Source organism: Bombus fervidus, chromosome 7 (assembly GCF_041682495.2).
Source record: "Bombus fervidus isolate BK054 chromosome 7, iyBomFerv1, whole genome shotgun sequence".
In the NCBI taxonomy this organism is placed as follows: domain Eukaryota; kingdom Metazoa; phylum Arthropoda; class Insecta; order Hymenoptera; family Apidae; genus Bombus; species Bombus fervidus.
In genome coordinates, this window is record NC_091523.1 from 16,312,009 (window position 1) to 16,335,138 (window position 23,130).

Genomic DNA, 23,130 nt, shown 5'->3' on the forward strand with positions numbered 1-23,130 from the left:
CATCTTAATGATACATATATCATCCTTTTAACGAAATTCGCACTTCAATACTCGGAACGATCGTTATTGACCATAATTCAATAAAATCGTATTTAATTATTAGCGTACTTCGTTTTTCAGTAATATTTTATCCGGTCAGTTCTGTTCTAGTTCTATCATCAAGCTTTTTAATATAATAGCTCTCCAACAGATATTTTTAATTACATCTAAGTGTGCAAAATATGCGGTTCCATTGATGCATTACGGCTATAGGGGAGGGAGGTATTCTGATACCGTCTGATAGTATAACAATTAACGTGAATGTTACATTCGAATGTCTTGTTTTTTTTTAGTAACCGCCAAAACTGCAGAAACTTTAAAACCATCAAAATTAAGTATTTCATTTTGCAGTACACTTATATAAACTTAAAAGTAATTGTATAAGTTTTATATGCGCATATATATACATATATATAAATACACTTTCATATAGTTATATATCATGTGTGTGTGTCACGCTTATATATTTATATATACTTATACATATGCATAACATGCAATTGGTTCCCATATTCTTTTAACTTCATACATATGCATGTTTACATGATAATTTATTTACCAATTAATAATTTTATCACACATGTCAAAATTGTTCTATTTACAATAACATTTCACCTACATCTGGAATGTTAAGCAATTTATATGCATTTATTCATGGTGACGTAAAAACGGCTGTCTTCCACATTTTGGTTTGACCTGAGAATCTCAAATTTGATTAGGATCAAGCTCATGCAACTTTAATTTCTTTTGCACAAATCTCTTTTGTTCTTAATGCACAAACGTTAATCAACTTTGTTTGACTATATAATCATCATCGAATTTCCTCAAATTTGATACATGACACTCGAAAAATGTATACGGACGATAGTTTGAAAATTATTTACAATGTCACTTATTATTTATAAAACTACTATGCATCAATTTAGTGGAACTATGTATTCCTGAAATTATAATTTCTCCTTATATAAGTTTGTTCATTTTTATGTCAGTAAAAAAGGATGAAATTGCGCAATTTTATTCTATTATTTTGCACCTGTTTATCGTATACCAACTACTTTCGTGTTCCCGTATATATTGCTGATACATATACTCTAATACTTTTTCTTCATAAAATTAAAGTAGATGGAATAATGTTATCAATCTTTGTAATGCTCACCAGAAGAAACAATTCAATGCACTGTGTATTAGCGTAAGTTAGAAGATTTCCTGTAATAAAGTAATAACAATTTTTTCTGAATATCTTTGAGCACATCTTAATAATCATAAATTCTCAGCAGTATATTTGCAAACTTATAACTAACTTTTGATTTTATATGAGTTCTTGTATGGTCTCAAACTGTAGTTTCTTAGTGAAAGTTTTGAAAAATAATGAAAAGTTAAATACAAAGTATCAAGTATAGATAATAATTATAATATATGTCTTAATTAAAAAGAAAGTAAATTTATTAAAATGAACTTATTTTTTAACTATAATTATAGATAAAGATGAGGTTATAATAAATATGCGACCACGCAAAATTTCTAAATGAAAATAAATAATGACTGATGCAGCTTAGTACACATTACTATATAGTAAAAAATTACGTATAGAGGATTTCTTCAGGTATGTACCATCAATTTTTACTTATAATGCCATGCTGTATATCAACAGATCATTATTGATCTTTTGACGAAAACTACTTTTTTTTTTTTATAGAATATAACGTTATTTCTATAAAGAATTAAATTGGTAAGCATCAAAATTAAAGAAATTGTTTTTTTTTTTTAAATTGGCTCAGTAAGAAGTGACTAAAAGAACATGATAACAGTATGCAATAGGTGTCAGGTACATTTTGGAATTGATGTTATACTCAGTGCTAAAGCTTTAAAGTCAGCATAAGTATACTGAATGATTGTTTATTGTTTCCATGTGTAATGTTAATATCACATACAAGTACTCTTTAAAGCTTTTAAAGAGAGGTCCTGTAACTGAGCATTTGATTTCTGTGCTTTATCAACACATTCCAAACATATCCTAACATCCATATTGCTAATATTTATCTGTGGTAACGTAAAAAGATGCTATATGTACATAACGGGCAATCCTCAGTGCAAAGACTGAATTACAATCAAAAGACTGCTTGATACATTAAAAATATTTTACACTGCTTTTTCTAGCTTTCCTCATGCCATAGAAATTGTAACATTAATTCCTAAATTTCCATTATCGGCAAATAATTGCGCGATGGAGGTGTCAAATACAAGGCAGTCCGAATTTAAAATTGCAGATGAAACACCTTCGTGAATAGAACGCGGCATAGCTTCCCATGTTAGGCGCCTTTTATGCCCATTCAATTCTAGTCTGTTGAACATAAGCATTTACATATTATCATTACCTGTTTCAATTGACAATCGTTATTTTAACTGCTGTCTACGCTATAATACATACCTGTAAGCAAAGTTTTCTGCTTGTTTTCTTGAACCAATCAATTGAACGATTGCAAAAAATTGTTGATGTCCATCATACTTCTCTTGTTTTTCAAGCACTAGCATAAAATGATGACCAAAGCAAGACTGCATCATTACCCAATCCACTGCACCAGGAAGATTAATATCTGTTGCTAAAAAAACAATGTCTTCCCCTGTAACAAAAGCGATTTAGACATTTGTGTAATAAAAGGAAACACAAATGCGTGTCTTATTTAATAAAATTACCTTGAAGAGTTGTAATGCTTTTGTGACTCATAACAAGATGTGGCATTACTTGCTCGAGAGATCCTTGCCATTTACAAGAAGCTCCTGGACAAGGACAACTGTATGGACGGAATTCACATGCATCTTCGTGATCTGCCTTTTCAGTATGCACTAGCGACACTGTGCATCCACTTGTTGAATATTTGCAAGGAAACATCACGTTACCTGCCACTTTTTCCATTGCCAGATTGCGGATATTACCTGCATTACAGATTCATAAGGAATTTCTCATCAAAACAATATTAAAAATTACTTTTATTTGTACAAGTTCCAGTTTATTGCTATCTACATACCTAATGGACCTCTACAGGTAGGACAGCAGTTAAGTTTTGGTCTGCAATTACTACAAACAAGATGTCCACTCTGGCATTGTAAGATTGGTGGAAGAACATAATCAAAGCAAACTGGACATTCGAATAGGCTTGCTAGGTCAGTTGAGCTGCTCAGAGATGATACAGTAGACGCTGAGGAGCTTGCAACACTCCTCCCTCTCTTCCCAGTACTAATACTTAATTGGGACATCTTTTTCTTTTATTCTATGTATCAAATAAGAACACTTTGCCTTTTAGTTGGCAAACAAATCCATTTATTTTGAAGGTGTCTAATAAATGCGATGCATTTTGGAATGAGCCATCCACCTCATATCTGCAAATTATTAGAATTTCAGAAATATTACAGTGTTATATTTATAAATTAAAAAATTTTATGATTTTATTAATTATCAAAATTCATTGAATTCTACAACTAATACCTTCGTATAAAGTGAAAATTATTTTAATATATTGAAATATATATTTAACACATATATAATTATCTTGCAATGTGTACAATCTGGCTGTTGTCAGTGTTATTATACTTTATCTTTATACAAAATAATGAACTTTTTGTTATGTATATCATTCTACATAGTGGGGTATTCATGATAATTTTAATTATTGAACTTTATAATTAATTTAGTTAATACATTATTTACAGTTACGTAAGGATAAAATGAACCTTACAGAATATATCTGGCTTCTATATTTTTATCACTTATACGATATACTACATTCTACCTTTCAACTAAAAAAAAAAAAAAAAAAAAAAAAAGAAAAAAAAGAAAAAGAAAGAAAACAATGTGTTATAAGGCATTGTGTATATTGATGTTTATTCGACATTGAAATGATGCAATAAAAATTTTCGTCAATGCAATCCTTTTATTACTTTTACTCAATCAATTTTTACTTAAGCAATGTTATGAAATTTATTGTCAAAAAATACTAGGATCATATATGCACAACTCATAATATTATCATGTTATATGAATATACATTTAATCGAAACATTTACAATTTCTTTTAAAACATTTTCATTTACCTACTTAATTTTATGCAAAAACAAGATAATTCAATATACGTTTTATATACGTACAGTTCGCATTTTTTTGCATCAATTAATTTAAAGTAAAAGCTAAACTTCTTATCGACATTTTTATAAAAGAAACGCTGTTTATAATTATGAATCAATAAAGGAGAATAAGTAACGAGGATTATGTTGCATTGATCGCAAAACCATTTATCGCGTTTGCGTCAATTATCGTTGTCTTTTCGATAAACCGTCACAGGAAAAAGCTTGACAAGTTTCTCTCGAGCAACTTAAGAAATCTTCAAACGGTATCTTGTTCGCGGATTGTTCAATCCGAAAAGTAGCAATGAGGGGAAAATTTTGCGGAATAGTATTGTGAAGAGAGTCACAAATCACGAGTCACGACGAATCAGCGATCAACAAATAAACAATGCGCAAGAAATAAGAAAGCGGATGATTCTCTTGCGGAAAATTCTACGTAAGAAATACGATAAAGCATATGAATTTGTAATTTTATGGAAAATATATGTTTAAACTTACCGAAATAACAAATATATTAGTACGTCACTCGATGCATACACTGGCTTTTCGCGTGGTTGAAATCAGAAAATAGTGAGTTAAAAGTATGAAAGAGGGAAAGAGAAGGCACTTGAGAATGATGACAACGGAGATATGAACGTAGATGAAAAGGTCGAGAATAACGACAAAGGGTGACACGACAATAGACAAATGTTTTTACGAGAACAACAACAGGAGATTTCATGCGACTTGGCTTTGAAAATGTTGCACGAAATGCTCCCGATACTTCTCGGTACATCGGATGAGGAATAAACGCGAACGCGATGAGATCGACTTTATAAGAGGCTACATCGCGAATTCTCTTGGCCAAACAGGCAACATTAATAGTAACGTGACTTTGGTTAGTTTTTGCTGAGGCATAGTAGCAACTTGCTCCTTTTCGAACTTCCGACACTTCAAGCTCGTTCCGTACAATAAGACGCACAGAGCAAGATGATGACACTGCAGCTGTCTGTCCGACTGTACGTCCGTCCGTTTACACCCATGCAACGCATGCAACTGCCATCAACGAGTATTAAGCCGCGTTTTTAATGTACACTTTTGTTCACGCCGTAATATTCGTTTGCAAAAATAATAAATAGCAATATTTTGTTTTTCCTTTTTATAGAAATATTTTATATAAAATACTACATATGTGACAAAGTATTCCTAACATTTGTATTACGTTATATTATATTTTCATATTTTCCCTCTATTAACTCTTTTTCACAAATAAAGTACTATAAGATTAAATGATCGAAAAACTTGTTAAAATTAATCGATGATTCATATCTTAAGTATTACTATTAATTTTATTTGTCTCAGATATATATTTATTTATTATGATTCTGCAATGATTATGCAATCTATATATATATATATATCTTCCTATATATATATAGGGATATATAGGGGTATATATATATAGAAAATAATGTTGATGATACTAATTATAGTAATATAAAGCTATAATAATAACCTACAAAACTGAAATTCATGTTTTTATTAAAATTAATTCGAAGTCAGGATGAGAAAGGATTTGTATCAAATTATCATTTTCAAGATAATTGTATAAATTTCCTTAGAAGAGTACTTTTCTATTTATTTATAAGCTTTCATTGAAAGAAGAATATCACAAAATACTTTTCAAGTAATGAATATTTTATTTTTTGTTATAATTAAAATATACACTGTGTCATGGGTGAAACAGGCGAATAGTAATCAATAGTAACAAAATATTTGTGTTATTTGCTTTAATTTCACAATCTGATCTCTTTTTTATATATATATATATTTTTTCCACACGCAGCAAATATGGTATACATAGTATACAGATTCACTTTCCAAAAGCACAATTAGCTTGGCTTAAAATATTTTTCTCTTTCTTTTTTCTTTTTTAGAAAACGGTTTATTTTCCGTGTATATTATGTGTGTATTATGAAATTTATTTAAGCCAAACTGTCGTTACTTTTGTAACATCTGAGAAAAACTTGAATGTTTAAAGCCTTATCAGCCTTGTGTGTAATATAATTTCGATGTACCTAAATGTAATCCTCACAATGCCATATTTACATTTGCTATATGTATTTATTTTGTCATCTTTAAACATTTTTTTTTTTTTTAGTCCAGAAAATCACAAGATGTATTGGCTGTCAAATTCTCTAGTATTTGTATCATTTCAAATGATACTCTACATATTAACAGTCTTCTTGCGATATGAAGAGCAGTCTTTGTACACCAGACAGGAACAACTGTTTGATGCAAATGCAAAAAATGTCATAGTAGCCTAAATTATACAAAAGTTATATTTCTGCTAGTTTCAATGCCTTAAACATTCTGTTAATTCAGGGTCTTCAAAACATTTTTCATATAACAAGCCATGATCAGTTTTGTTATATTTATACTTGAGGTTTATGAGACATAGGAGTACACGAGTGTAGCAACATTCAGAAATCATTAATTGTATTAAAGGTACTTCTGAAGCTGTTGTTTTCATGACAATTAAAACATCATTAAAATATCAACGAAAACAAAAAGAAAACAGGGAAAAAAAGAAAGAAAGATACTAAATAACTCATTATAAAATTCTGTGTACATTACGGTATATTTATTGCTCTTCTGATGTGATTTCAAATATTGTTTTTAGAATATTTTGTAACCATCTTCTACCACTCGCGCACTCTTCGCGTATCTACCCAGGACGTTCATATTTTAATTATATTCATTTTGAAATATTTTTATCTTTCTTAATTCCTACTGCATTATATGCTAATTCGCACACGTGTACAACGTATGTATGTGTACACGTATATACATATTAACATACGAGGATACGTATGTTTCTTACAATACCTTATGATTCGTATAAGTTACAGAACTTACTTTAGTGTACAAACAATTATGGATGATACTAGATAATACGTATAGGTTATAAATTTATGAGGAAGAAGTACATTTAATTAGGAGTACGAACCATTGGTCCATGAATGGTATTTTGTTTTACTTCTATCAATTATCTCTAACTGACACATGCTTTCTGAACTGAAACTGTTTATCAACATAAAGTCCTATCATGAACAACACAGCATTGTGTTCTCTAATAATAAGATTAACACCAAGCATATAATAAACAATACTTTAGTAATGCAACTTAAGATGCTAAAGAATAATTAGAGTATTAAATTATAAGATATACATGTTAGTATTATGAATCATGAATAACAAGAAAATAGGAGTAAATCAATCGTTTTAATTTTTAGCTTATGTATGGTTCCTATGTAAGAGAAACAGCTTCATATATAAAGTATTAGGTTTTAATAAAAATATTTGGACATCTATTTTAATAGTTTCATGAATAGCTTGTTTATGTAATAAGTGATAAAATGTGCATAGATAGAAAAAGACATGATTCTTTTTGACTCGTTAAATTATACCAATCGCAAATCAATTGAAAATTCATTTCCTCTCTTTTAGTAAATGTACATAGAGCTATCTAGTATTTTACAGACCCAATGTACAAAGATCAGGGAATTTGGTGCTTCTATAAGAGTTTTCCAATGACTCTACTTACAAGCTTTTATCCCAAATTTCCCTATCTCAGTCTTAGCCTGCATTCAGACAAAGTTGGTCTACTCCTTACTATATTCTTGCTTTATCACCAAATTTTGAGTATGTAGGATTTATAAATCTGTTTTTAGTACGGCTGATGTCTCTGAAATTGACGTGGTCCCTGACCATTTCCTCTTGGCTTACCTTGAACCCCATATCCCATGTTGTCATACCCATCATAACCAGCGTAATCATAGTTTGCATACATATCGTCATATCCCCCTTGATAGCCATTGCAGTATTCAGGAATGTAACCATAGCCTCCGCCATATCCATAACCATAGCCTGGACCCCAAAATCCTTGATTCCTTGGGTCTGGATTAACTTTCACTTTCTTGACATCCACTTCTTTACCATTTATCGTTTGCTTAGGTGTTTTAAGTAATTTGTACACTACTTCTTTCGAGTCAAATGTTATGAAACAGAATCCTTTTCTCTGATTTTTTACCTTATCGAATGGTGCTTGCAATTCAACAATTGTACCATATTGTCCAAAATATGTTTTGATATCTTCATCGGTAATTTCAGGAGTAAGGCCACCCACAAAAATTTTACCATGTTGGGGCTTTTTACTCACCCGTTTGGGATCCACCTACACCAAAACAAAGGAAATCTCATTGAAGGAACAAGATACAAAAATAATTAGAAAGTAGTTGTTTAGCTTGAGCAATAGATTTTAATTTCAGCAGTATAACCAACCTTTCTCTTATTGATGTAATGCTCGCCAGAAGCCAGAAGTTTGTCGATCGTCTTGGGATTGGCGAATACCATAAACGCAAAACCTCGTGAAACACCGGTATAGGGATCGATTTTAACGGAGATGCTTTCGATCTCTCCGAATTTACTAAAATGATCCCGTAATTCTTTGTCGGTGGTATTACGCGATAGGCCACCGACAAAAAGTTTGCGTTCGTCATCTTTCCCTGGAATCCCGGCAGTGGCTTGTTGTTGCTGGGGTTGTTGTTGCTGTGACTGTGATTGTTGTTGCTGCTGCTGTTGAGACTGCTGTTGTGTCTGTTGGCCGGTACCCTCGGTCTGGGCTTGATTCTGGTAACAGTCAACCGCCGCCATCGCGTACTGTTTAGAGCTTACCGCGTTAAAAGCACGTCAGAAGATACAAGGTAGGCTGGTCGAACCGATGAGATCAGTAAATGCAACGGTGTACTGCGCACCAGAATAATTTCGGAACAGTTGGCACGCGTCACAGTCGGTTCTTATGGTGAACCGGTGCCGGCTTACGACCGAAAGAAAGAGAGTCAGCAACAGTTTCCGATTCCCTCTAAGCCTCTATTAACACGACGCTATTCGTTCTTTCTACTCAGACGCAATTCATCTCTCCAATCACAACGACAGATCCAACAGACAACGCCGGAAATTCCAGTGTATTTCCGGTGGTCGTTTCATTACTAACTTTAATCAATTTTCCAACAAGCTGGAAAATCGACAGACTAGTATACTTATTTGTTGCTTAAATTTTCGACTTATTTTTTAATCGATATCATATTCACGTAGTGGACGATTACCGAAAGTCCTTGAACATTGCTGAACCTGAACAATACACGAACACCTTTGTTCCTAACCGTGAGATCAGGGTCTTTATTCGCTGAAAGCTGAAAATTGCGTATTTCCAGTTGACATAACGAAAATTCTATCGTAACTTTGTCCGTGCTTTAATAACTTTTCCCTGCATTTTTCGCATAAAGATCGATTCAGGTTAGGTTAACGTTTATATAGGTTGTCAAATTGATTTTCGTCAATGATATCAAATTTACATGATACCATTTATTCTATTATTGCAAATTACTAGAAATTATCGTAACATGCATAATCGATGTACACAGGAAAAATTGCTTAACATATCCATGAAGCTGTGAAACCCGAATCACTATAACGATAGCGCACACGTTTTAATTAAATTCGATGTGTAATTCGTTTAATCTTTGCATTTACGTGGTACATATAACAGCAATGTGTATAAGATTTGTGTAATCTTTTTAATTTTATCAGCATATAAACGTATGTAACGAATAAGAAACGAAAATGAAAATAGCAACGTATTAAGTGTTCATATATAACGCATTAACTCGAATTGTTTTCGATTTCGATTACCTAATGGAAATTTTTTTATTGCAAATGTTAAAAGACGTAGCGTTTACGTATTTCGAATTTTTATTTAAAAATTTAGGAACACGTGGTGTTCTTACTTGTTTGTGCACCGTTTAAAGTCGTTGCTTTCTCAATATACGTATATAAATATAGTCAGACAGAGAAGGTTGTATAAATAAAACACAGACCCTCGGCAACCCCGGCTTATCTTTTCTCTTCAGTCGGAACAGTTTAAGAATAGAATAAGGTTCTACGGGTAGACTGACTCGTTGTTAATTATAGAACACACTTATTTGTACGTACATAAAAAGGGTACAAAAATTATCATACAAAAACTTGACTACGGAACGGTGGGCATTTAATTCCAAACAATTAGAAAATAAAAATGTTTACTAACGTCTCCATACGTACATATATCGAAAAAACGTTCCTCCTCTTGCACTGTTTTATCGCAGATCCAGTAACAAAAATAAGTGCCGGTAAACTCACTCGATGGCGCCACTTGATTTAGCAATTCGGGAAGATTCGATCAAATATCAGATTTCTGCCAGTTTTCCCCTTCCGATTCGATTCGCATTGTAAATTTCAATAAAATCAATATTAATATTAAAGATTATCAAGATGAAAGGTAGAGGAATAGATTGGCAATGAAATATTAACGACAGGTAAAATTCTACGTTTCTTCGTTAACTCGATGCTTTATACTCGACTATGTCGAAAAGGATTTATTCCAAATCTAGTTGTTAATTACAGGTTAATATCGTTCATATTGTGTTACGCTTACCTTACGCGTGATGCGGCATTACATTTATTACGACAGTTGTACCGTACTTCTTGCGTTCATCACCTTTTCTAGGATGCGTCAACGCTTTGTCGTATGTTGTTGAAATAGCAACAATCTTGTCCGTAATCGATCGTATAAATAGACACCCGAATCGCGCAATAGAAAACATACGATTTATTCGATGCGTATACCCATATACAAAGACAAATTGCTAATGTTTCTAGGACTAAAACGTAATTTCTGCCCTCTCGATGACCACACCTAACACTTACATTTAAACGTGAATACTTATACGTGTTATTGCCTAAACGCTATAACCTTAATATCAAAGAGATAAATTCATTTGCTCACGAATCGTCGTCGTAGTCTTCCGATATCTGTTACGATCGATTAAAACATAATAATTCGATTCTCGTAGCTGATCGTGATCGAAACGCATCCAGTGGCTAGGTGGATCCTCTTTCACCATTCGTAACGCGTTTATTTCTCGTCGGTGGTTTTGTCAAGTACGTTCCCTTGTGATTCTCGGCTCTCTCTGTTCGTCCTTCGATGGATCTCGCTCGATCCTGGTGGCCGAAGAGCGGCGACCAAGGGACGCGGCGCGGAGCCGTTCGACGCCGTGCTCGTAGCCGTTCTGACGGAAGGGTGGAGGGGACGCACAGGCAGAGAGGAAGGGTAGCGGGGCGTCGCGACGCCAGGCGTCGCTGCTGTCGAACCGGCAGCATATCGTTGAGTCGAACGTGTCGTGTGCCGTCGCTATCGCCACCGTGGTCGTTGTCGTCATCGTCGCCGTTTTTCATCGAGCGGATTTTCGAAAACTCTAGAGAAAGCCGAAAGCTCGGTGGTTTCCCGTCGCCGGTCGGGGGGTGAATATTTTTGGTAAAATTGTTTTTAACGTTTGCGTGCAGTTTCCCCCCGATCGAATCAACGCCCGAGCAACTCCCGGTCGTAGAACGGTCACGGAACGATCTAGTGGAGAAGCAAGTGCGCGAGTACAAGGGGCCACGGCTACGCGTTACGGCCAACTGCAACGAGTGGGGTTTGACGAGAGTTTGTGTACGGCCATGCTCGCAACGGAAAAGCCAATGTTTCGCGAGTGCGAGCAGGAGGAAAGCTGAAGAAGGGAAGGCGAGCTAGGCAGAGAACGCGAGCAGACCGAGGGAGGGCGAGAGAGAGAGAGAGAGAGAGAGAGAGAAACCCGGAAGAGAAGAGCGTCTGAATCCTGGAGTATCGTTTACGATACGACATCGAGCCATCAGAATTGCGTTGATCCATTTGCACGAAAGATCGCCGAGAAGATTGGCCAGGGTGCGAGCTGGACGATAACCGTAGTATGAGAGAAGAGCGGCACGCAGCGAGAAGGTAAGGTACTCGATTGATTTGTCGTCGACGTAGACGACGCCTTTTTTCCACCTAGTTGTGCGATCCATCGTCGGATATATTAGCGACAAGCAAAGGAGAGGTGGGTCTGTCTGGTCGAAGAATCGGTTCGACCGATCGCGTTTCTCGCGCCTGTTCCTCGAACTGTTCGCTCGTTTATAGTCGGCGAGTTTCTTTCGAGAAGACCGGACGATCCGTCCGATCGGTGTGCGCCGTGAACGCGATCGACGAGGGTTAGGGAAAGCTTTCTCGGAACGGTAGAGAGGGGAGGGGTTGGAAGAGGCGGCGAAGACGGAGGAAAAGAAGGTGGTGGAGGTGGTGGTGGTTGGTAGACGAGGCGAAGGAGGAGCGAGAGAAAGAGAGACGAACGAGCGAACGCGTAACTAGGTGCATCATGAATAATACGCGCAGCTCGCGAACAGGTACACGCTGGTACGATTCTGCGTTCGTGGAAGCGTGAGGGTGTAGAGAAACGTATACACCGATGTATCGCCTATATACGCGTATATTCGCGTACATATAAATATAATCGAACGCACCCAGATATCTATTTATAAGTTTAAACACAGGGCGAGAAGAAGGAGTGGTGGAAATCCGTAGCGGTGGTAGCGATGCTCGTTCGCTGCTAGATAGATACGTGTGCGTGACGACTACGGCTGCTGGTAGTGGTGTTCTCCGCTAGCGATGCCCCACGGTGATGCTGTTACTCGTGTGCCGATGATCCTAGCGATCCTAGTGGTAGCGACAGTGTACCAGGCAACGTAATACGCAAGAGGTGGAAACCGATTTAAAAGCCCGCTTTTCGTTTTCCCGCTTCGGTGCAAACAACTATTACGACCGACTGTGCCGTCCAGGGGACCAAAAAGGCGGCTGGCTTCCGATTGGACGGAACGTTAGCGCGCGTATTAAGCGGCATTTTCGTCGCGTAGCGCCAACGGAATAAAGCGAACAAAGCCTCCGAAGGAGAAGAAGAAGGAAGAAGGATCGAGGAAAATAGTGGAGGAAGAAGGACGAGAGTGCAGAGTATAGGAAGCGAAGAGAGTGGAAGAAGTGCTGGCGTTGAGGGATCGTGGTCGCCGCGAGTGCGTCAACGCGGATATGACGAGCGGATACGCCCGGCTCACGTGATACGCGACACAATCCCTTCACCGATATTTCCTCTGTTTCAAAAAATGTGGTAAGTCGTCGAATTTCTAATCAGCAACACCTCTGTTGCTCGTCGTTCGGTCTCTGCCCGACTACGAGACTTTTCTTTCCAATAAAACACACGCCCGTACGTGGCTCGAATCTTCTTCGAAGTTAACCAGGTAACCATAGAACGAATCGGTTCAGATTCTGCAAACACGTGCTCTTGCAAGAATCGTGTAGTTTCGATATCGTCCTTGTGTTTTCTTCGCGTCGACGAAGCAGCCTTACTCTTTCTATCGCGATAGACTATATAGTAGGGTTTATATACGGATCCGATCGAAGTTTCTCGGTTTGGACGGTGGACGTGGACGATGCGTTTGATTCGTAAACAAACAAGAAACACGCGGTTCTAGCGGATAGTTGATGCGCGAAAGCCTAACCTTTAACAGAACTCACGAGCTTCGGATACCATTCCCTTGATCTCTTCGCTACGCGATTTCTTTTTACGCGTTTGATCGCTCCAATTTTCGAGAACGACGTTAACGAGTTGTTAGCGCGGATAGTCTGGCTAATGGAAAATCGATAAAAAAATTTGTGATCGCTTCGTGGAATGTCTGTTATTAATTAGAAAAGCCTCGATGTTGCAACCGTCGTAAAAGTTCGATCGTTAATTCGAGTTAAAAAGGATAATACCTAAATGCCACTAAAAGGCCAACGTGTTTTTTCTTTAGTACCGGCACCCCGAGTATCACCGTCAGCCATCTCTTCCGTACGACCTTTCCGCGAAGTTGTTTTCATAGAAAATACCGAAACGAGCTTTCGTATCCATGCATCGTTCGTTTCATCGACCATCTTCCACGGACGAGTAAGAACAAATCTTTCTTCCCAAGTATCGAGCCACGTAAATCGCCCAACTTCTTTGGAAAATGCGAGTTTCCTCGATCTATTAACGCAAGGGTTAAAATATGGAAAAAAAAAAATTAAGCCTGTTAACAGGCCGAAGAAATCTCTACCGATACGAAATATTCGTAAAACGTAGAAAGATTGTTGCGCGTAGCTTCTTCCTCGTAATCCACCATGAACTTTTGTAGTCTCGTTTCGTTCGAACAGCCTGCAAACACGTGTCGTAAAAATGCCAGCTATCTTCTTTATTACTCGACCCACGGCACACCCTCTTCCACACTGACATTTACAATAATCGATTCTCAAGCCTGTAACTTCGACCAACGTCGTTAATCCGTTCAAAGTTCACCAGAAATTAAACGTTTCCATTTCGATGGAATTTCGTCTGCGAACGATGAATCCGAAAATCCAGCTGGCGCGCGTCGCTCCTCATCGATTTTTCTTGTTCTCGGATTCCCGTGACTCTGCGTTTGCAAGAAAAGTTGCTGGTCGCATACGTGTTTCGAGGTTGGACGGAAACGATCGGGTCGTTGGGCCGCGACTCCGTCGGAGAAGACGACGCCAAGTTTCTCGGGCAAGTTGTTGTTAAGGTCGATCCGATTTGCCGCGGTTCATACTCGCGGACTAATCTCAAGGAAATTCGGGTCGATGCATAATGAGGTTCCACCTTGGATTCCCGGTCGGCATTCCAAGGCATTCCGCCAGGAACGTTGCCTTCCTTACTGAAGCGTAGATTACTCAGACGGACGTCATTGCGTTAAGAAATGAATTCCTCCTCCTCCTCCTCTCTCTCTCTCTCTATCTATCTATCTATCTATCTATTTGTCATTCGCGGTCGTTTCGAAGCAACGTGGACCAACGTTTCTTCCTTTTTCCGACGTTCAAATCCAGCGAAATCGATGTAATTGTCCGGTGAGTGGATATTTACGAGTTTTTACGGAGAAAATTTAATCCTCGCGAGATTAACGACACGATGCGTTTCGATGTAACTTTTAGAAAAATCACTGGGCCGTTGCAATCGGATCACGGACGTTTATTCGTATTTTTATGATTTTATGACTTTCAACGCACGTTTCAGAGATAACGCGTAATGATCAGAACGATCGTATTCGAGAGAGCCAAGGTTCGTCGACTTTCACGAACACATGTTTCGTGGACTCGCTCGCTAACAATCGGCCGTGTCTTCACCGTTCATCCATCGGAACTTATTGTCGTAATAGCTTCGATAAAATAGTCGTTTCGAGCCGCTCTTACCAAACGATGTTATCGCGGATGTCGTGACGCGTGTAACGAGTCGGCCAACTTGCGTGACAATATTATCCTGTGGGAAACGTTAGCGCATGTTTATCTTTCCCTGGGGTTGATGGTTCTGAATATTAGAGGCTGCTGAATGACGTAAGTACTTACATCATCAGGGACGGAAAGTCACGTACTAGGAAGAAGGTTCCCTTCGCGGACAACAAACTGATTATCCTGAAGATGTCGTTCTAACGGAAGGAATCGTAGACGAGACGAACGAGTACGTACCGGCAGAATGATCGTAATTTATCTTACAAGTTGCGTGAAACGCAAGGTTTTGATCCTAAAGCGAACGCAGTGAGGGTAAATTGCAACGAATTCTCCGATGCTAAAATGCCACAAACCACCTACGGACGTACCGCTGGAGTTGCGTTCTGTTCTCAATCACGCGACTGTCTCTATCTTAAGTGATAATCTTTGTCGCGATGCGACGCAACATTAAAATAATAACGAGCGTGTTAAAGCGTAGATCCACTTTGCTCTCGTACTCTTAGAAGGAACGGCTTACGAGCTGAAATCGAGGAAGGTTCACCACGAATGGGATCAAATGGGATGCGAAGCGCGTAATAGCTGGCGTATCTTTCCATCGATGAATTTCTAATTGCGCCACTTTCAATTCTGACGCGAACGGTTCGATCGATCGGCCAGACGTCAGAGATATTCGTCTTGCTGATAAGACCGCGGGTTCAGATTTCGAAAATGTTCGCTGTAAATACGAGATGTCCTCGTTTCCTCGCTAAAATTCTTCCTCTCTTCTCTAAGAGCAACGTCTCTTATCGTCAGCCTTCGACGAAAATAAAACCTGCTCGTTCGAACGCTTCGACGTGGGTTCGGATCACAGCAGCGAAGTCAGCTTCTTTCCTGTGCCCGGAACTCGGAGCGTTTGCCCAGGTACCGGCTCTTGGTTCGAGTCGAACGAAGCCGATTCGAGCGAATCGTTTGCCATTTCGTCGAGAAACTTCGCCCTTTGATGTTACCGATGCCACGATCCTCGCACGAATCCGATCCTTTCGTCGCCAAAGACAGCGTACGTCGAACAAACTGGAAAATTCTTCAACGGCGCTTCCCTGTCGCGCGCGAGACACGAGGAACATCTAGTAATTGCGTAATCTACACGACACCGAGAAACAAGGCGCTTTCGTAGGAGACAGAGCGTGGCGCGTGTGCCTCGAAGTAGCGCCATTAGAACATAATTCACAGAGACGCGATAGCTCGTCGGCTGGCTATTGTATGTCGCTGAAACGTCGATCGTGTCAACTTTGACGCACGGAGAATCGCGCTATGACGCGCGTAGCATTCGTCGCTTTTCTGTTTGCGTTAGTGGGTTAGATACGAACCGGTGACAAGTTGTTCCACAGCGAAGGTTCTCCACGGCCGGCGAAGCTTAACGCACCATAAATAAATCTGGATCTTGTTTTGCGAGGCGAACAGGAATAGCAAACGGAATAGAGATAAATAATGCTGGTTGAACGTACACACGCGGCACAAGAAATAGAAGATGGTCGGGTGGATGGGGAAAGCGGAGGAAAACGAGAAACCTTGAAAAGATACTCCGATCCATTATTAGGAGAGTGGCGCCAGAGAACAGGAGGGAAGAACGTCGTCCTACGGTTTTACGAGGACGGTGCAGTTCGGCGAAGAGCGTCTGATCCTGGCGACGAAAAACAAAAGCTCGGTTCGGGCGTGTTCGCTCGATATTCAGGCTAATGATATTCGGTATCGTCGGAACTAGAGTCACGCAAGCTAAACAGGCCGAGGTATAGAGAGACCGACTTTGATTTTCTTCGAAACGCCGCCAGTCACCGTCGCCGCCACCCTTACTTTGTCATTTCCCTAATGAAAGTTGCGCCACGCCGTTAAGAAACTTTATTAACGCGCCGCAGATTCCGGAACGCGTCTTCGTTTCCATTTCATCCGCAGCTTGCTCTCGCGTTTCTTTCTTTCGACATTCTCTGTCACTTTCGATCAACCATATTCTTTTTTCTATATTTATTCCTTTCGAGAATAGTTACCTGTCTTCCAGCGTCGTCAAGTTTACGATAACGCGGAAGCATCAAGACGAAAGTAGCACGATTTTTACTATACAGCGACGTGTCTAGATTAATCGTCGTTCGTTGCACTTTGGTATCGTATATCGTTGGTCTAATACGTTTGTATACGTAGCACCGTCGTATAAATTAATCAAAGTCGCGTTACGTCTCACCAAGGCGGAAGATTTTCCTTCGCATGTACGTTGTATGTATATGCGTAAAGTTGCAGACAATCGTCAAGTTTCTTTACGTAAAAGAGACGGCGAATAAATTCGATCCTGAGATTCGTAAAACTTTGATGCACGGTAAAAAGGAATTAAAGAAGAAGGAGGCGAACGTAGAAGAACGAACGTAGTAGAATTTGGTCGGATCGCATTATGCAAGAGTAACAGCAACGAGAAATAAGATAAAAAATTGTCCATCTTTTGTGATTTTCTTTTGTAAACGTAAATCCGTTGATACAGTCTGCTAAGCGGCGATAAGAAGATTCGGGGTAATGCCGTGGCATACAACGATACGACGTTCTTTGCCGGTACAGGATTAGCGCGATGACGTTCGAATTGCAATTGCATCGGGTTTCCGTTTCGCTACGCTTCCGCCGACGGATTGCCTCAGCAGCAAGGAAATATCGTTTCCTTTTCTGTCTGGATAGTTTGTTACCGTTCAAACGTTCCTAGTTTCGCTTTAACGATATCGATCTGTTCTAATTCAATCCCGATCCATAGACGGCCACGATTCTCACCTTCTCGTCATTTTTTATTCAATTCGATGATGAGTAATTATCAGATTGCGGATTTTTGTCCGTTTATGAACAATTTTAATCCTTTGCACTCCTATGTCGAGTGTGAATCGACATCAGTTTTTATCTCAGCAGCTCCTTTATCGAGTCTCAGCTTTTTTTGCGAAACGTGCGAAAGAAAAGCAGCATTGCATCCTGGAAATTGTTTCAAGATGTATCATACACTTAAAAGTTACAAAATAAAACTGGTTGTTGAGAATTGTGCATCTTAATCGCCGAAATAAAAATAAAGGAACACTAAGGTTGCGCTTAGAATTCATAGGAAAATAGTTTTAGATTTATTTAATAAACGATTTCCAGGATCCTCGTCGATATACTTTTGCACGCGTCTCAGCACTTTGTTTCGCCATCTTCCGTATCACACTGCCAACGAAACACTATATTCATCCGTTTTTCGAGTCTCACCTTTTTTTGCGAAACGTGCGAAAGAAAAGCAGCATTGCATCCTGGAAATTGTTTCAAGATGTATCATACACTTAAAAGTTACAAAATAAAACTGGTTGTTGAGAATTGTGCATCTTAATCGCCGAAATAAAAGTAAAGGAATACTAAGGTTGCGCTTAGAATTCATATGAAAATAGTTTTAGATTTATTTAATAAACGATTTCCAGGATCCTCGTCGATATACTTTTGCACGCGTCTCAGCACTCTGTCTCGCCATCTTCTGTATCACACTGCCAACGAAACACTATATTCATCCGTTTTTCGAGTCTCACCTTTTTTTGCGAAACGTGCGAAAGAAAAGCAGCATTGCATCCTGGAAATTGTTTCAAGGTATATCATACACTTAAAAGTAACAAAATACAACGATAGTGTGAATAAAACTGGTTGTTGAGAATTGTGCATCTTAATCGCCGAAATAAAAGTAAAGGAACACTAAGTTTGCGCTTAGAATTCATATGAAAATAGTCTTAGATTTATTTAATAAACGATTTCCAGGATCCTCGTCGATATTCTTTTGCACGCGTCTCAGCACTCTGCCCCACCATCTTCCGTATCACAGTGCCAACGAAACAGTTACATTCATCCGTTTTTCGAGACATCGCGCACACATATACTTCCACACACTCATATTCGCATACGCGTGTCACTACTACGTGGCCGATCTAGTCTAGCACACACGATTATACGTATCTCGATACTGGTATTTAAGCGAATCTGTTTCTTCCTTTATTTTTTTAAATTGTTTTATCTTTTGGTCAAAGTAAATTTCAAATAAAACACTTGAAAACTGCCGCCAACGAAATTGAAATAAAATTCGGAGTGCAAAGGGTTATGACGCGAAAGAGGCATACGACGCGCGTAACGCGTAAAAATACGTCGAGCGTTGGATGCAACGGTACTCGTTGTAACAGCAGCGGTATATGAGACAATTTTTCCACTTGCGTCTATAAAGATACGAATTTTAAAAAATATATACGCTCTGGTAATTCGAATAAACCGGCAAATATCAGTTCAGAGTCTATAAAAATCGAAGCAGTTTGTGAAGTGCGCTGTAAATTCATGGTCGACTAATATTCGTAGTAACGAACGCTTTGCGCTTTTCAATATGAAATTTACATTGTTCCTCCTCTTCTGATAAACGCGATTTCATCGTTAGACCTACTTCGAAACTCTTCGACCGGTAAAATTTGACAGTTTCGACGTACGATTCGCTTTTGATGGTCGAAGAAAACACGACCATCTATCTCCGCGAGAATAAACGCCAGGGCGAATAACAGAAGAGAGCGATCGCATATCGAGTTCCGGCATGAAAGAGCCGAGAGTTAAAAGGAATATAAAGTATAGTTGGAATACTACGAATAATGCGTACTTCTTAAACTCGGCCGATTAGAAATTCCAAGCGTCCTTCAAGTTGCATCGCTTGGAATTCTTTTCTCTCGACTTTTACATGTTAATACGTTCGACGCGAGCCCGAGTCAACGCGGTACACTTTCGTATCTTCGATATCCATCGGCTTATTTTCATCAATTTTGAAACGTACGAGCGTATTTCCTACTTTCGAAACTAGTAGACTTTCGTAGACGAAATTTCTCTCGCGATGAGATTTAATATTCAAATATCGTTCGTCTTAATAGCTGCATCTTCGACCTCCGTGAAATCTCGCCGGTTTTCCCGTTATTTCGAAATGATTCGCATCTTCGAATCTAACAGGTTGTTCTCGTTTTCAATTACGTCGTATTGAAATTCTCCTAGCTGATCACACGGACCGGCGTTAAAATCAGAAAATCGAAACAAATATCGTGTTTGCCTTCTGTGATTTATGATTTTAACTAGGAACTTGGGCGCACGAATATCGAGCGTTTCGCCTGAGCCGCAAGGGCATCATCCACTTGATGCGGAGGAACGGAAGATAGATGGCGAGTCATCGATGTATTACAAGTGTCTCTTGCAGGGTAGAAACGTCAATTCTGCAGATTCGCTGTTTGGATATCATCCGGAATGTTCTTGGCTGTTCGTCATCCAAAGTGTCAACTATTTTTAAAGCCCTGTTTCTTTTTTCTTTTTCACCGCGGCAGCGAGACCTCGCGAAAGGACGAAAGTTCGCTATGGATCGAGGGAACGTAAAATTCGAGTTAACGCTATTTCGAACGAAAGACAAGAGAAGTTCGACGATCTCGATGGCTGCCCGGACATGTGTCTAGGAGTAAAAATATCTCGAGTACGATTTTGAGAAGAAGCTCGGATCGCAGGATGAGCGGGATACGCTAGCCGAATGCTCCATCTTGAGTACTTCCGACGTTATTCTCATTTCGCTCGTGTAAGGTGCGATCTATCAGAGTCGAGCAATTTTTAGTTTTGTGGCAGTTAGGTTGTTTACGATCGCCAGACGAAACGCACGTCGATAACGTTAGAAATATCGAGAAAAATTTGCATGGAAATGGCAATAGTATTTTGACGACGTTATTACGCGCTGAGCGAATAAATTTCCATCCAGTTTGTTTCAGAGTCGCGTCCGTTGTATCTCATTAGCAAATTGGCCGATTTAATAGAAATCAAACGAACCGTGTTCGCGTACCTTACGATTGATATTCCGCCAATTAAAGAGCTTCTGGGAAAACGCGTCCATAAGACAAAATTGCGACGAACCTTTTAATTCTAGTTGTCTAACATCGCGTACTCCGATCGATAATTACAGCGAAATAAACAGCAGTTTCGTAATATGTAATTTAGCTATTTGATCAAACGAATACACATCTGGCATCTATATATCGTACACGTAAATTTGGGCAGTTTGCTTGTGTCGCGAATTTAGGTCCACGCTGTTTACTTGCCATTGACCATAGGTCCTCTTTCAAGTAGCTCCTCAATTAGCATATTTCTCTCTCTCTCTCTCTTTCTCTCTCTCTGTTCGGAGTATTTGGCGTCCTAACCGAGTTCATTGACGACGACGTGAAATGCGATTCGATCGTTCTCCTTTCTAGATTGGTTGCACTGGTATATCGTGTATTATATCTCGAATAGTTCGCAGAAGACGAGGACGAAGAAACAAAAGGGACGAGTGACACAGAATGGGAGTTACATATTTCACGAACAATCGGCCTTCTTTCACGAAAGTCGAGGGACGACTTTGTGATGCTGAAATATTGATATCAGGCCGGAAAACTCGGCTCCAGTTAACGGACAATAGAATCACGTAGGACGCATTGCACCGGAATCGATGCTCCTCCGTGTTTTTCCTTTCTCATCCGCGTGTCTCCTTTCTGTTCCTCCTCCATAAATACCCTTTTCAACTTTTTCCTCGTTTTTTCCTCGCGCGTCATTTCTCCCATCTTCTTCTCAAAGAAGACCAATTTTTTCCAGCGGTACGTTTTCTACGATTCACGATGTTCTTATTTTTTTTTTTTCCTCTAGCCCTTGCTGCCAAAATCCGTCTCGACGAGTTACGTAAACATTCTGTCCAAAACTGCGATCGTTCGTAACGCGAAACGCGTCGATGAAATGGCACACGTGGCACTTTGGAAAACATAAAGCGAGCCAACGTCATGACACACGACCGTATCGGCTCGTTCTTTTTCAAAATCGGTCTCGCGTTCAAGGAAAATCGACATCTATCGAGCCAAAAATATATTCATCGAGAGACTGTAATTAGTCGAATCTATGGTCTTGCGTTCAGAATTCTTGTATCGTTGCAACAACGTATACACGCGTATTCCCATTCTGTAAAGATTTTGTGCGTTAAAAACTCTGCACTCTTAAATTCTCTCGTACCATCGTGTCCTTTAGAATACGAAGACCACAGGGTAGAAATACGGCAAGCGCAGTTTTCTCGATTCTTTGATTTTCTATTTATTTAATAGTCAGATTGCCCTTCGATACAACGCGGTTAGAAACAGCGAATAAAGTTTCGTAAGAAAATGAATAGCATACCTAGCGTCTAGTATCGGAGAGCATAAATAACGCAGATATTTAAGTATTTCCATTTAAATGACGCATCCTGCATAAGTATGTGATAACATATAGAACAGTTGCAGTTAAACAGCAGCTGTTTTTCCACTTTCTAGGAACTAGAACAGAATCAGGGAGTTCTTAGAATCGACATTCATCAACATTAACTTGTGCAAATTATATTCGTAGAATTCTCGATCCGGTCTATGTACAATAATACCAAGCCGGAACCTGTTAACACATTGTCGAGCGGCAATTTTACTGAGAATTTATCTCGTATCATCGACTATTATTTCTGTTAAGGTTATCGGATGTACGTGAATAGAAAATATATATTTCGAATATTAAAGTGTAAGTACAAAGTTTGGAATACAACATGAGCGAAAATATGATACGACTGAAAAACCCTGAAGTTGCACGTGTACCGTTTATGGTTTGCCTTCGACGCAGTCTTTCGTCTATGCGCTGTCGATGACTTCGGTGCTTGAGAAAAACTAAAGACCAGATGTAGAGTTTTCTTAGAAGTGGCG

The 23,130-nt window shown here is 38.8% G+C and overlaps 3 protein-coding genes across 14 annotated transcripts in view; 1 reads left to right on the top strand and 2 right to left on the bottom strand.

The window, feature by feature from the left end:
• Positions 1 to 1,919: 1,919 nt before the first annotated feature.
• LOC139989218 (E3 ubiquitin-protein ligase SIAH1) lies at positions 1,920 to 5,209 on the bottom strand. 2 transcript variants are annotated; one of them, XM_072007357.1, is made up of 5 exons: positions 4,657 to 5,209; positions 3,066 to 3,417; positions 2,734 to 2,973; positions 2,468 to 2,660; positions 1,920 to 2,380 (listed from the first exon to the last, which is right to left on the bottom strand). In XM_072007357.1, the coding sequence occupies exons 2-5, from the start codon at positions 3,292 to 3,294 to the stop codon at positions 2,203 to 2,205; spliced, it is 840 nt and encodes a 279-aa protein (XP_071863458.1). In that variant the 5' UTR covers positions 3,295 to 3,417; positions 4,657 to 5,209; the 3' UTR covers positions 1,920 to 2,202. The 2 variants fall into 2 exon arrangements, with proteins under 2 accessions (XP_071863458.1, XP_071863459.1); XM_072007358.1 differs by lacking the exon at positions 4,657 to 5,209 and adding an exon at positions 3,524 to 3,640.
• An 850-nt stretch (positions 5,210 to 6,059) lies between these two features.
• Positions 6,060 to 9,183, bottom strand: LOC139989217 (RNA-binding protein squid). Its single transcript, XM_072007356.1, has 2 exons — positions 8,482 to 9,183; positions 6,060 to 8,374 (listed from the first exon to the last, which is right to left on the bottom strand). The coding sequence occupies exons 1-2, from the start codon at positions 8,851 to 8,853 to the stop codon at positions 7,868 to 7,870; spliced, it is 879 nt and encodes a 292-aa protein (XP_071863457.1). The 5' UTR covers positions 8,854 to 9,183; the 3' UTR covers positions 6,060 to 7,867.
• A 1,440-nt stretch (positions 9,184 to 10,623) lies between these two features.
• Ca-alpha1d (Ca[2+]-channel protein alpha[[1]] subunit D) overlaps positions 10,624 to 23,130 on the top strand; it is a 61,289-nt gene continuing 48,782 nt past the window's right edge. For 5 of the 11 annotated variants that reach the window (XM_072007308.1, XM_072007310.1, XM_072007311.1 and 2 more), the window contains exon 1: positions 10,624 to 12,034. The gene's annotated coding sequence lies outside the window, so the exon portion shown is untranslated. Of the gene's footprint in view, positions 12,035 to 12,165; positions 13,230 to 23,130 lie in introns of those variants that run through there. The other 6 variants (XM_072007315.1, XM_072007316.1, XM_072007314.1 and 3 more) reach the window with 3 other exon arrangements.

Excerpts from the sequence above, each read along its gene's own strand:
- LOC139989217 (XM_072007356.1), bottom strand. The coding sequence starts at position 8,853 with ATGGCGGCGGTTGACTGTTACCAGAATCAAGCCCAGACCGAGGGTACC. Across the intron at positions 8,375-8,481 it reads ATTACATCAATAAGAGAAAG|GTGGATCCCAAACGGGTGAG; the intron begins GTTGGTTATACT and ends GTTTTGGTGTAG.
- LOC139989218 (XM_072007357.1), bottom strand. The coding sequence starts at position 3,294 with ATGTCCCAATTAAGTATTAGTACTGGGAAGAGAGGGAGGAGTGTTGCA. Across the intron at positions 2,974-3,065 it reads TACCTGTAGAGGTCCATTAG|GTAATATCCGCAATCTGGCA; the intron begins GTATGTAGATAG and ends TCTGTAATGCAG. Across the intron at positions 2,661-2,733 it reads AAGCATTACAACTCTTCAAG|GGGAAGACATTGTTTTTTTA; the intron begins GTAATTTTATTA and ends CTTTTGTTACAG.